The sequence below is a fragment of the Simochromis diagramma genome, unplaced genomic scaffold, assembly GCF_900408965.1.
Source record: "Simochromis diagramma unplaced genomic scaffold, fSimDia1.1 OVJJ01000416.1, whole genome shotgun sequence".
NCBI classification, from domain to species: Eukaryota; Metazoa; Chordata; class Actinopteri; order Cichliformes; family Cichlidae; genus Simochromis; species Simochromis diagramma.
The window spans coordinates 98,726-111,284 of NW_024387080.1; the positions used below are offsets into that span (position 1 = coordinate 98,726).

General features: G+C 39.7%; 2 protein-coding genes across 3 annotated transcripts; both read left to right on the plus strand.

Moving 5' to 3' along the window:
• Nucleotides 1–2,234: 2,234 nt before the first annotated feature.
• Nucleotides 2,235–5,983, plus strand: LOC120742407 (serine/threonine-protein kinase pim-2-like). 2 transcript variants are annotated; one of them, XM_040045701.1, is made up of 9 exons: nucleotides 2,237–3,422; nucleotides 3,526–3,696; nucleotides 3,798–3,956; nucleotides 4,145–4,239; nucleotides 4,336–4,383; nucleotides 4,480–4,701; nucleotides 4,788–4,974; nucleotides 5,073–5,222; nucleotides 5,369–5,983. In XM_040045701.1, exons 1-9 carry the CDS (start codon nucleotides 3,359–3,361, stop codon nucleotides 5,458–5,460), a joined length of 1,188 nt encoding a protein of 395 aa, XP_039901635.1. In that variant the 5' UTR covers nucleotides 2,237–3,358; the 3' UTR covers nucleotides 5,461–5,983. The 2 variants fall into 2 exon arrangements, with proteins under 2 accessions (XP_039901634.1, XP_039901635.1); XM_040045700.1 differs by having other exon boundaries at nucleotides 2,235–3,422; nucleotides 4,145–4,383.
• A 4,319-nt stretch (nucleotides 5,984–10,302) lies between these two features.
• LOC120742416 (interferon a3-like) lies at nucleotides 10,303–11,571 on the plus strand. The gene is made up of 5 exons (XM_040045712.1): nucleotides 10,303–10,425; nucleotides 10,528–10,611; nucleotides 10,755–10,904; nucleotides 11,003–11,086; nucleotides 11,197–11,571. The coding sequence occupies exons 1-5, from the start codon at nucleotides 10,303–10,305 to the stop codon at nucleotides 11,293–11,295; spliced, it is 540 nt and encodes a 179-aa protein (XP_039901646.1). The 3' UTR covers nucleotides 11,296–11,571.
• Nucleotides 11,572–12,559: the final 988 nt, after the last annotated feature.

Below are 12,559 nucleotides of genomic sequence, written 5' to 3' on the forward strand. Positions count from 1 at the left end.
CTGCTGTATTCTTCTGACTATGCTGTCTGTGTTGAGTGCTCAGTGAATCTGCGTCGTACTCCGCCTCCGCGCCAGTCGAGCCTAGGCGGAAGGAGTCGAAACGCGATGCACTGAGCGTCAACACGACAGATCAGTCAGAAGACGGAAAGTTGATAAAATAATTAAAAAATTTTGTATTGTTGATACATAGGCGTTACTGAACGAAAGCACTGTATCGAACGTTCACATATCGATACGAATAGACGTGCAAGAGGACCTATTATGAGATGAGATGACGAGATGATGGAGATATAGAGATACTACCTGTATGTGTGGGGGCGGGTGTGTTGTGGTCTTGTAGTGGTCTGGGGATCTTGAGTTGATTTAGCGAACAGAAACTGAGCAAAAGCAACATGCAAACAGTATCTATACTCTAAAACACTAAAACAAAGAGGTAACGAGAAAAAAACCAACAAAAAAAACAATTGGTGGAAACTGTTGTAGTTGAGGGTATAAATAAGAGGAGGAGTAGAGGTGATTTGGAAAAAGGGTAAATGGCAAGTTTCGCAGCGTTATGATGTATATATATATATATATATATATATATATATATATATATATATATACTTATATATGGGGTCTCCCAGTTATGACAGAGTTGGACACAGCACCCAGGGCCCGACATGGTTCACGCCTACTGGCCTAAAGAAGCTGACTGCACTCCACGAGCGTCTGGCAGCAACAAATGAACCAGCTGCTAGTTAACGCGAGACACCGGAATGGCTACTGGCACCTAGGCTGTGGAACTCTCTGCATTGTCTTTACGCTGTCTAGACTCTACTGACTCCTTTTAAAAAGCAGCTGAAGACATTTTTTATAACAAACGGGCTTTTTAACTAATTTAATTAATTTTAACTTGTATGTCTGATCTTACTGTTAAAGCACTTTGTGATTTTTATCTGTGTGAAATGTGCTATATAAATTAAATTTTACTTACTTACTTACTTACTAACCGAAGGTCGGACGGTCCTGATCCCCAAGGACCCCAAGAAGGGACCAGTCCCCTCCAACTACCGACCAATAACCTGCCTCAGAACTACATGGAAGCTCCTGTCAGGAATCATATCGGCTAAGATGAACAGGCACATGGGTCAATACATGAGTGGGACACAGAAGGAATTGGCAAGAATACCAGAGGCGCAAAACACCAGCTACTGGTAGACAGAACAGTCAGCCGAGACTGCAAGACCAGAACTGACCAACCTGTGCACTGCCTGGATTGATTACAAGAAGGCCATGACTCAATGCCCCACAGCTGGATACTGGAATGCCTAGAATTGTACAAGATCAATGGGACCCTAAGAGCCTTCATCAGGAACTCAATGGAGATGTGGCGTACAACACTAGAGGCCAACTCCAAGCCCATAGCACAAGTCACCATCAAGTGCGGGATCTACCAAGGAGATGCTCTGTCCCCACTGCTGTTCTGCATAGGCCTGAACCCCCTCAGTGAGATCATTAACAAGACTGGCTACGGATATCGACTACGGAACGGAAGCAGTTGTCAGCCACCTCCTGTACATGGATGACATCAAGCTGTATGCCAAGAGTGAACGAGACATCGATTCACTGATCCACACTACCAGGCTATACAGCAATGACATTGGAATGTCGTTCGGACTGGAGAAGTGTAGTCGGATGGTAACAAAGAGAGGGAAGGTAGTCAGAACTGAGGGGATTGAACTACCAGAAGGCAACATTGCAGACATAGAGGACAGTTACAAGTACCTGGGGATCCCGCAGGCAAATGGGAACCATGAAGAGGCCGCTAGAAAGGCTGCAACCACCAAGTACCTGCAGAGGGTCAGGCAAGTCCTGAGGAGTCAGCTGAATGGTAAGAACAAGATCCGGGCCATCAACACGTACGCCCTGCCCGTGATCAGGTACCCTGCTGGGGTAATAGGCTGGCCAAAGGAGGAGATAGAAGCCACTGACATAAAGACAAGAAAGCTCCTTACCATGCATGGAGGGTTTCACCCCAAGTCCAGCACCCTGAGGCTGTACGCTAAGCGGAAGGAAGGGGGCCGGGGACTGGTGAGTGTCAGCACCACAGTCCAGGATGAGACAAGGAACTTTCTATATTTATATATATATAAATCTTCTAAGGTTTGTATCTGTCTTGTGTGAAACTTGTATGAAAAGCATACAAGAGTGAAAACAGATGTAAGATCCCTTGAACATTTATATAAATGAAACTTGTATGTTTTGGATACTTACTAAAACAATATATGAAAGTAATGAGAAAGTGGCCACTTTCATGAGTAAATCATATTAAGCCTCATATGATTCACTAGCAAGCTAAAGCTGATGCAAGTCTTTTATAAGTTTTTTCTATTTCTTTGCCATATGGGTAGTTTTAATAGTTTGGGAAAAGGTTTACCCTAGAAATGCTAATTATTGGTGATTGGCACAAAAAGGATGATTGTTACTAGCATTGGGATGTTAGTTAATGCTAATTACTAGCTTAAGGATAACAGTTAGTAGCTATGGGATACTAATCACCAAAAATATGCTTTCAGGACATTATTGTGCGTTGGGTGTTGGTCAGGGCTATCCAGAATGACAAGTGGGACATTGAATGACCAAATTTAAAAATGTATGCAGTGATTTGTGTGTAATCTTTGAGGACTCAAAAACACGTGCTTCAGTCCACACACAAATACGAAGCAATTTAACCACATGTATAACAATTTTACAAATGCGTATATCCAAACCTAAACAAATTGTGCATAAATAATCACTATTTATTAAGCTCAGCTCCACGAATTGGATAATCTTCTCGTTCAAAAACCTTTCTGTGCGTAGAAATGTCTAAAACTTCACGTAACATCTCTCTTGCTGGTTTACAGAACCTTACATGTATGTGCTTCACCTCATACACACAGATAGCATGGTGGGCTTTTGAGACAAATTTCTCACTGTCAACTTCCCTGAGCTGCTTTCATGTCCCATTGCAAAACTTGGACATCTGGGCTTTGTCTCTATTCCTGCATTCTTTTATTTTTATATTTATTGGTTTTCTTTTAATAAAGCAGGCGTTAATTTTTCTAAATGAACAGAACAGCTCACTTCACTTCTGTATGCTGACAAACATGTGACCTATACTGTAAGACTGCTCCTGCTTGTTTCTCCTTTGTTGTGATTTAATTTGATGTTGTGTAGCCACGCAGAGACAGTTTGCATATATTAGAATGTTAAGTTCCGTGATGTCATCAAAACAGTTTTAAAAAGGGACCTTTCAAAGTTCCAACTACATACAAAATCAAATAGTTAAAAGTGAGTTTAGTCCAGGGAGAACAATTTTGAACCAGTTTCCGATATGTCGTCAAAATCTTGGCCGACCTTTGCTACGCCACGTGCTGTGGGTGTAAGTAAATATCTAGGTGAGTGAAGTCTCCTTTACCTGTCAATTCATCTTAAATTACAGGCTTTTACTTCAGGTGCTTTGATTCAGCAGTAACAAACAGATTTTTTTACAAACTGCAGAACGCCACACTGAGCCCTGGTCCTTCAGGATAGAGGACAGGACGTCAGATGGGCGAATCAAGAGCTCCAAAAGAAAAGATGGTTCCACAGAGAGATTGGAAAAAGCTTCCAAAACACGAAAGGACAGCGAAAGTCCAACCCCAGGCCCCAGCCATGTTTTCTTTGAGAAGTGTAAGTGAGACATTCACAGAGATTATTTTTTGTTTTATAGTTTCTGATCATCTGTAGGCCTGTGTGGAGTTCAGAGGTCTAATTGATTTTTGTTTATGCAGCTGCTTCCAGAAAGAAGAGCAGCAAACAAAAGAACAGCGATGGAACAAAGGAACCACGCAGTAAAAAGAGGAGGACATCAAGCTCACAGGAGGAGTCTAACAACTCCATCTATGAGACAGATGATCCTTTACCTAGCACATACAACGGTCACACTACAGGTAAGAAAAAGTTCAAATCACACCTTAAACGAGAGCCTCTTTCCCAAGCTCTCAGAATTTAGCTGGCATCCATCTGGTAATCACTAGAAAGTTTCCAACAGAGCCTGTACGAATGTGTAAAATGAGACGATGTCAGCTTTCCTACATGCAACTAATCCCAACCCCGTGTTTGTTTTGTCTCTCTGTAGAGGACTTTGAAGAAAAATATGACGAGCAGGATATGCTGGGTGAAGGACAGTATGGGGAAGTGTTCTTTGGAAAACGTAGAGAAGACAACTTCCCAGTATGGCTTCTTATGTGTGCACTTTACGCATGTTTTCTTGTAGTTCATCCTGTTCTCTACGTGCTTTTTCTCAAACACATTTTCTCTTTAATGCAGGTGGTAATAAAACATGTTCCTCAGAAGTTGCTCTACCGCCAGCCAATGGTATGAGATGTTTGTCTTTTTCGGTTGTTTTTCGGGCAGCATGTACCTCAAACAGCCTAATGTTTGACAACTGACCCTGATGTTCTGTTTCTAAAGCTTCTTAATGGTAGAATGACCAAGATTCCTCTGGAGGTGGCATTGCTGATAAAAGTGGGGGCAGGACCAGAGGCTACAAGCAGCAATGTGACCCCAGTTTTACTCGACTGGTATGACTTAGAAAAAGAACTTATTATGGTCTTTGAAGGGGGCAAAAACAACATAGACTTGGACGTTTACCTGTCAAACAGAAGAGAAAGGATTTGTGAGAGCGACATTAAGGTCAGTGAGTAGCAAGAATAAAATATTTGTCTTTTATGAATAATTTAGATCTTATGGTTTTAACGTATCTTTCGTTTGTCTGTCAGGCCATAATGAGACAGTTGGTAGATGCAGCCACTGAAATGCACTCCAAGGGTGTTTTCCATCAAGACATTAAGACAGACAATATTATAATTGAAAACTCAGCTGAACGTTTAGCACATCGGCGTGTCAAATACATTGATTTTGGCTGTGGAGTCTTTTTTACACCAGAAGCAGTCACTCGAAGAAATGGTAGGTCATCAGCCTCATTGTTTACATGTTCTTGCCTGCCCACACGCCTTGTGTCCACATTCATTTCTTACCATTAATAATTTCTCTTTGGATTTTAGGGAGAAAATCACCGGCTCTAAACTTGCTGTTTAACGCCACCAAAGCTGATTGCATCACAGTTTTGCAGCTGGGCAGAGTGATGGATAGGCTGTTACACAACATCACCTCTTCCAAGAACATGTATTCGAAGCGTACTGATATTTCAGAAAGTAAGCCAGATGTTAATTCTTTAACCTGTCATGATTTGCGTTACAAAACAGAAAATTCTGTTTAATGTGTTATCTGTATCGGTAATGCACATATCGATTTTTGTATGACAAACGTGAACCCCACCCTCTATTATATTTCCAAACAGACTGCGAGAGTTTTCTGTTAGGTTGCCTGGCAGCCAATAATGAAGACCGCCTCACCCTAGAGGAACTTCGAAATCATCCCTGGTTCAAATGACCTATCGACTCCAAGCACAACAGGGTTACAGAGCATAAGCTCTAACAGAGAAGTATTTGGTCAAATTCTGAAGCCATGTCACATATCTGTGTATGTTTTTAACAATTATGTCATTTTTACAGTCCTGCCCCTGTAGAGGCACCCCACAAAAACCACGAGATCGAAGTGGAACTTCCATGTATTGTCTTTTCCATACATGGTTTCTGTCCATAAATGGAAAATACCCCACCCACCCCCAGCAATCCGTGGAAAGGGGATCTCTCTTTGAATTGCCTTTCCCGAGGTTTCTTCTCAAGTTTTTGAGGAGTTTTTCCTCGTCTTCTTAGAGAGCTTGTGCTGGGTTAAAAAGAGTTGCTACTATGAACCCGAGTTATAAATACAGGTGCATAGTAGCAACCTGTATTGCTACACTGATCAATAATTAATTGATCAGTGATCAATTAATTATTCATGAATCAATTTAACCAAAAAATTGGACAAATCTAAAGAAATGTATTAATCAGGGAATTAGCAGCAACAGTAATTGGACAATCTAAATTTATCAGTTAATTAATAAATAAATCTGAATAATTCATCTTGCATCGCCTGTCTGCTTATATCACATAAACCTTTCACTGAAATTGATTTAATTTGTTATAATTATAATAATTATTTGTTTGTACTAATGCATCACAATTTCTTTTAAAGTTAAAGTGTGTGAATTTCCCGTCTTAAACACGTCAGTGTGATCATCCTGTCCTGTCATGCTAAGAAATGCAGTTGTGAGTTTTCATTGCTTCACTTGGACGAAACGCCCAAACACAAAAATGGTCCAGTGCTGTTTCTGACCGGAACACTGCAGGTTTAATGTCTTATAAAACATAAATCTATGTAATCCACACATACAATTCACCATGATGGGAGGACAACGTACCTCACCGCCCTTATCTCAAAAGTTGACCCTAATGTGACCGCTAAGCAACTTGTGAACTCTGCAGTCTGCATTGAAGGTCATGCTCTGGTTCATCTCTCTACCATCAGGTCTTGGAGTGTCTCATTTTACTGCATTAGCTCAAGTTCAATCGTGACAGCAACAACTGCTGTGAGTGCCTTCTGAAGTCTGCGAACTGGTTCACTTGACAATGTTTGTGTGTTTTTTGCTCTTTACAGCATTTTAGTGCAATTATCTAACAAATGAAATGGATTTATGCTTAATCGACGAGACCATCCAAGAAGGTTTTGTTTCAGCTGATGTGTAAAATTCTATTATATTACATGTGTATGCTACATACCACAGGTTATACACAAAGCCTGTCCTTTGTTTAGCTTTAGAATGGCTACACAAGACAAAAACATTAAATGCACTCATCTGCAATCTTTGCTATTTGCCACTCAGTGTCTGAGCAAGGTGTCAATTAGGGATGTGCTGATCATGTTTTTTTGCCCTCGAGTCTGAGTCATTTGATTTTGAGTACCTACCGATACCGAGTCCCGATCCGATACTTCAATAATACATAAAAAAAGAATAAAGCAGAACGAAGAAACAGATCCTGGATGTTCCTCATTTTTTTTATTTAATTCACTTTATTTTAACGTTCAACAACTCTGTTAACAAACAAAGCACTTTTGTGAGGTAGCTTGAACAATCAAGTAATAAATAACATAAATTCTTCACTTATGGACTTTAGTGCAACAGTAAATATAAAAAAAGACTAATATAACAACAAATAGCACCTCAACTTAAATATCCGGCAGGCATGTAAACAAATAAAAAAATAAAAGTGCCACAGTGTTTGCAAAGCTAGTAATGTGGTTTTAGAAACTGCACTCCTAACTCTTACTGTCATCATAGCAGTAAGTTTCACAGAAGGAAATGTGTGTTTTCTCTTAATGAAAACTAACATCTCTACCTTGTCAGGTTTGAGCCTGTTTCTGTTCTCATCAATGACGTTTGCAACGGCACTAAAGTCTCTCACTGTCCACAGAGCTACAGGGGGCACTGAGATATTGGGTTGCAGCCATAGAGGGAAACTGGTTAGCATGTTCTTTCTAGTACTGAAGTGGGTCGCTTTTCCAAGTTTACATATCTCACAGTTTGCTATGGCAATGTTGTTATCATCAACTTTATAATACCTCCAGACTGCAGACGAAAAATGTTGGAACACTGAGATACTAGTTGTTTCGCCGTCATTGTGGATGTTGGATATCGAAGAATCCATAGGTCTCTCATCCTATTCATGTAACCCCTACCTTGTTGATCCGGGCGACGTCCGAGCCGGCATGCCTTCATATTTATCTGTCTCGCTCATGTCTGCGGTAGGCTTGCTTAGCATAGGGGGTCTATATATATATATATGTATATATATATATAAACACCCAGCACGCCCCTGCGGGCGGTTTATCCTTCAAGCTCGGGTCCTCTACCAGAGGCCTGGGACCTTGAGGGTCCTGCGCAGTATCTTAGCTATATATATATATATATATATATATATGTATATATATATATGTGTGTGTGTGTGTGTGTGTGTGTGTGTGTGTATATACAATATATATATATATATATATATATATATATATATATATATATATATATTGTATATACACACACACACACACACACACACACACACACACACACACACACATATATATATATATATATATGTATGTGTGTGTGTGTGTGTGTGTGTGTATATACAGTATATATATACTGTATATACACACACATATATATATATATATATATATATATATATATATGTGTGTGTGTGTGTATATACAGTATATATATATATATATACTGTATATACACACACACACACACATATATATACAGTGGGGCAAAAAAGTATTTAGTCAGTCACCGATTGTGCAAGTTCCCCCACCTAAAATGATGACAGAGGTCAGTAATTTGCACCAGAGGTACACTTCAACTGTGAGAGACAGAATGTGAAAAAAAAAAATCCATGAATCCACATGGTAGGATTTGTAAAGAATTTATTCGTAAATCAGGGTGGAAAATAAGTATTTGGTCAATAACAAAAATACAACTCAATACTTTGTAACATAACCTTTGTTGGCAATAACAGAGGTCAAACGTTTACTATAGGTCTTTACCAGGTTTGCACACACAGTAGCTGGTATTTTGGCCCATTCCTCCATGCAGATCTTCTCGAGAGCAGTGATGTTTTGGGGCTGTCGCCGAGCAACACGGACTTTCAACTCCCGCCACAGATTTTCTATGGGGTTGAGGTCTGGAGACTGGCTAGGCCACTCCAGGACTTTCAAATGCTTCTTACGGAGCCACTCCTTTGTTGCCCGGGCGGTGTGTTTTGGATCATTGTCATGTTGGAAGACCCAGCCTGGTTTCATCTTCAAAGTTCTCACTGATGGAAGGAGGTTTTGGCTCAAAATCTCACGATACATGGCCCCATTCATTCTGTCCTTAACACGGATCAGTCGTCCTGTCCCCTTGGCAGAAAAACAGCCCCATAGCGTGATGTTTCCACCCCCATGCTTCACAGTAGGTATGGTGTTCTTGGGATGCAACTCAGTATTCTTCTTCCTCCAAACACGACGAGTTGAGTTTATACCAAAAAGTTCTACTTTGGTTTCATCTGACCACATGACATTCTCCCAATCCTCTGCTGTATCATCCATGTGCTCTCTGGCAAACTTCAGACGGGCCTGAACATGCACTGGCTTCAGCAGCGGAACACGTCTGGCACTGCGGGATTTGATTCCCTGCTGTTGTAGTGTGTTACTGATGGTGACCTTTGTTACTTTGGTCCCAGCTCTCTGCAGGTCATTCACCAGGTCCCCCCGTGTGGTTCTGGGATCTTTGCTCACCGTTCTCATGATCATTTTGACCCCACGGGATGAGATCTTGCGTGGAGCCCCAGATCGAGGGAGATTATCAGTGGTCTTGTATGTCTTCCATTTTCTGATGATTGTTCCCACAGTTGATTTTTTCACACCAAGCTGCTTGCCTATTGTAGATTCACTCTTCCCAGTCTGGTGCAGGTCTACAATACTTTTCCTGTCTGTCTTGTTAATGTTAATGTTGTCTTGTTAATGTTGGTTTATAATGGAGCACTATAACAAAAAATAATTTCCCCCAGGGATCAATAAAGTATCCTGGTTCTGATTCTGATTCATCAGCGATAATAACTCAGCTCCCATTCTGAATGAGTCTGATATAACGATAGTAAAAACAGACCCCCTAACCAAAACAATAAAAGAAAAGAAATCCAGCACCTGTAGTAGCTGCAGGGACGTTATTGTTAACAACTATGTGACCTCTGATCTGATCAGTTTTCTTCCTGTTTTGTTGCGTCACCTGTTACAGCGAATGAAGACGGATTAAACTTCTGTCCCACGAGTCGTGTTCTGCCTGCCACACACCGTTTCTTGACAATAATAGACGTAAATGTCCTAAAAGCAGCATTAATATCCCAGTAACACGTTAACTGTTTAGTATCAAAAGGTACATGTTGTAGTTACAAATAAAATTGTCAGTCGTGAGTTGTGTTTGTCGTCATGTTTCTTAGGTGTTCAAATGGACGTGTATCTCCGGGAATCCTCATAATTATATCAAGTAATTTTTAACACTTATAAATTATAATATCTTATCTTCTTTAAGATATATTGTCAAATGTGGGATATTTTCTTTTATTTAGATGAAAATTTAAATTCCACGTGTCCGACATTACAGCCTGTTGTAAGCTGAGGTCACCTGCGGGTTTCCCAGGTATATAGAAAATGAAATGTGTTGCTCTGCTATAAATGCGGCGCTGCAGGTCTGCTCCATCAGAACACCGGGAGAGATTTGCTTCATACAAAGGAAGTTTATACCTTTAAAAAATGATGAACAGGATTCTCTTTGCTTGCCTGTTTCTCGCTGAAGGCTCCTCGCTAAGCTGCAGATGGATGGATCATAAATTCAGACAGCACAAAGAAGAAACTCTCAATCTGCTTGATACCATGGTGAGTGTTTTAATGTTTTAATATTAGTTGATTCGTTATTTAAATAGTTTTAGAATTATTTCACTTGAGCATCTGATGACTAAAACACTCAATGTGTTTCAGGCTAAGAACTCCACTAACACCACTGAAGTGGAGGTCACCGTGGCCTTCCCTAATCACCTGTACCGCCAGGTGTCCAAATCATCAGTAAGTGAACCTCAGCTTTGACTTACTGAAAGAAAACCCCATAATTTTCGTTTAGGGTAGATTCATTTTGTCTTTTAAATCCACTCTTATTATTATTAAAGCATTGCTAAAGTGGTCTGTATTTGATCTTCTTCTTCTTCCAGGTTGAGGATAAACTGGCTTTCACTGTTCAGATTCTGGAGGAGGTGGCTGCCCTGTTTGAGGAGGATCACAGCGCTGCATCATGGGAGGACAGCACAGTGAGGAACTTGCTCAATATTGTCAACAAACAGGCTGAAGAGCTTCACTCCTGTGTAAGTTCACTTTCAGTTAGGTTTTTATTACATTCGAATATGATACTTTACATGACATGACATATTCTTAATTGTCATTTTGCTTGTAATTAAATTAGATTGGGAGCCACGGTCACAAGAAGAAAACCACAAAGCTGCACATGTACTTTAAGAGACTCTCACATCATATCCTAAAGGAAATGGTAAGATCACATCATTCTCATTAATTTGGGGTTTAGATCATCCGTAAGATAAATAGATATAATAACTTGTTTCAATAACAATAAGAATACTAATATTGGTATTTCTGTAGGATCACAGTGCTGAAGCCTGGGAGGTGATCAGGAAAGAAACCAAAGCCCATCTAATGAGAGCAGAACAGCTGGCTTCATCTCTGCACACGGCCCACTAAAACCTGTCTGTTGTCATGTCTGTGATGACGACTGTGTTAATTTAATTGCTTGTCTATTTATTTAATTTATTTATTTAGTTACTTGGTTATTTGTATATTTTTGTTTTGATTGTTTTTCTATGCTGATGAAGATTTAGGAATATTTTTTATCTTTATAATGAGCAAAATGAACATTTTGTAAAATATATTTTACCAAATAAAAGAGTCTATCTTCTTACAAAGTGAATTTATTGTTTATATTACTTTTTAATATCAAAATGGTGAACTTGTAAGTTCCTTTAACCAGATTTCGATTGCAATTAAACTAAAAAAATGAAAAACAAAACTCCACAGTGCTTGGAAGTTCACGAAAGTGGTTTGAAAGTGTTCTTTAATGGGTTAAAAGGAAAGCCCATAATATAAGATGTAACTTTTCTGTCACTTAATCAATAAATTGACACGATTAAGACAGTTATTTCATGATGAAATAAACAAAAACGTGGGTAATGTTTTTCCAGCCTTTCTGTTTTACATTGATCCAGTTTGGGCCAAATTTTAACTGATGGCCTCACATTTGGAATATTTTGATATAGAGAGGAGTTCATGGTCTCCTCAGGGACTACAAGTTGTTCACGTCTTATGGCTGCAAAACAAGTCCTCTTGTATCTGTGCTAAAATACTTAATTTCAGATGTGGTGCTGTGAAGTTTACTTTTTGTTAAATAATTATAAATACTGTCGTCTAAGCTTCCACTTAAATTATTTTACAACCTGAAAATGACCAAATTATTTATTTACTCTTTTATTTATTTTTAATGCTCGAATATGGAAAAACTTAGAATTGAAGAAGTATGTACCATTTTTCAGTTCTTTTATGCATGATATAGGTATATTTGTATAGGCATTGTGCTCATGTACTGCATCAGTCTAACTTTTACTTTGTGTGGGGTGGCTGAGGCTCAGGTGGTAGAGCAGATCAGCTACTGATCGGAAGGTTGGTGGTTCGATCCTTGGCTTCCCCAGTCTGCATGCCTTGGGCAAGATACTAACCCTGAGTTGCATTCATCGGAGTATGAATGTGTGTGAATGTAGTTTAGGTTGCACTTGAAGTGCTTGTATGAGTGGGGGTGAATGAGGCATGTTGTATAGAGCGCTTTGAGTACTCCGGGAGAGTAGAAAAGTGCTATATAAGAATCAGTCCATTTACCAGATCAGGGGTGGTACCTCTGAGATGGCAGTTAGTCGAACCTTGGACAATACAGTTTACATCCTGATCGTGGAACACT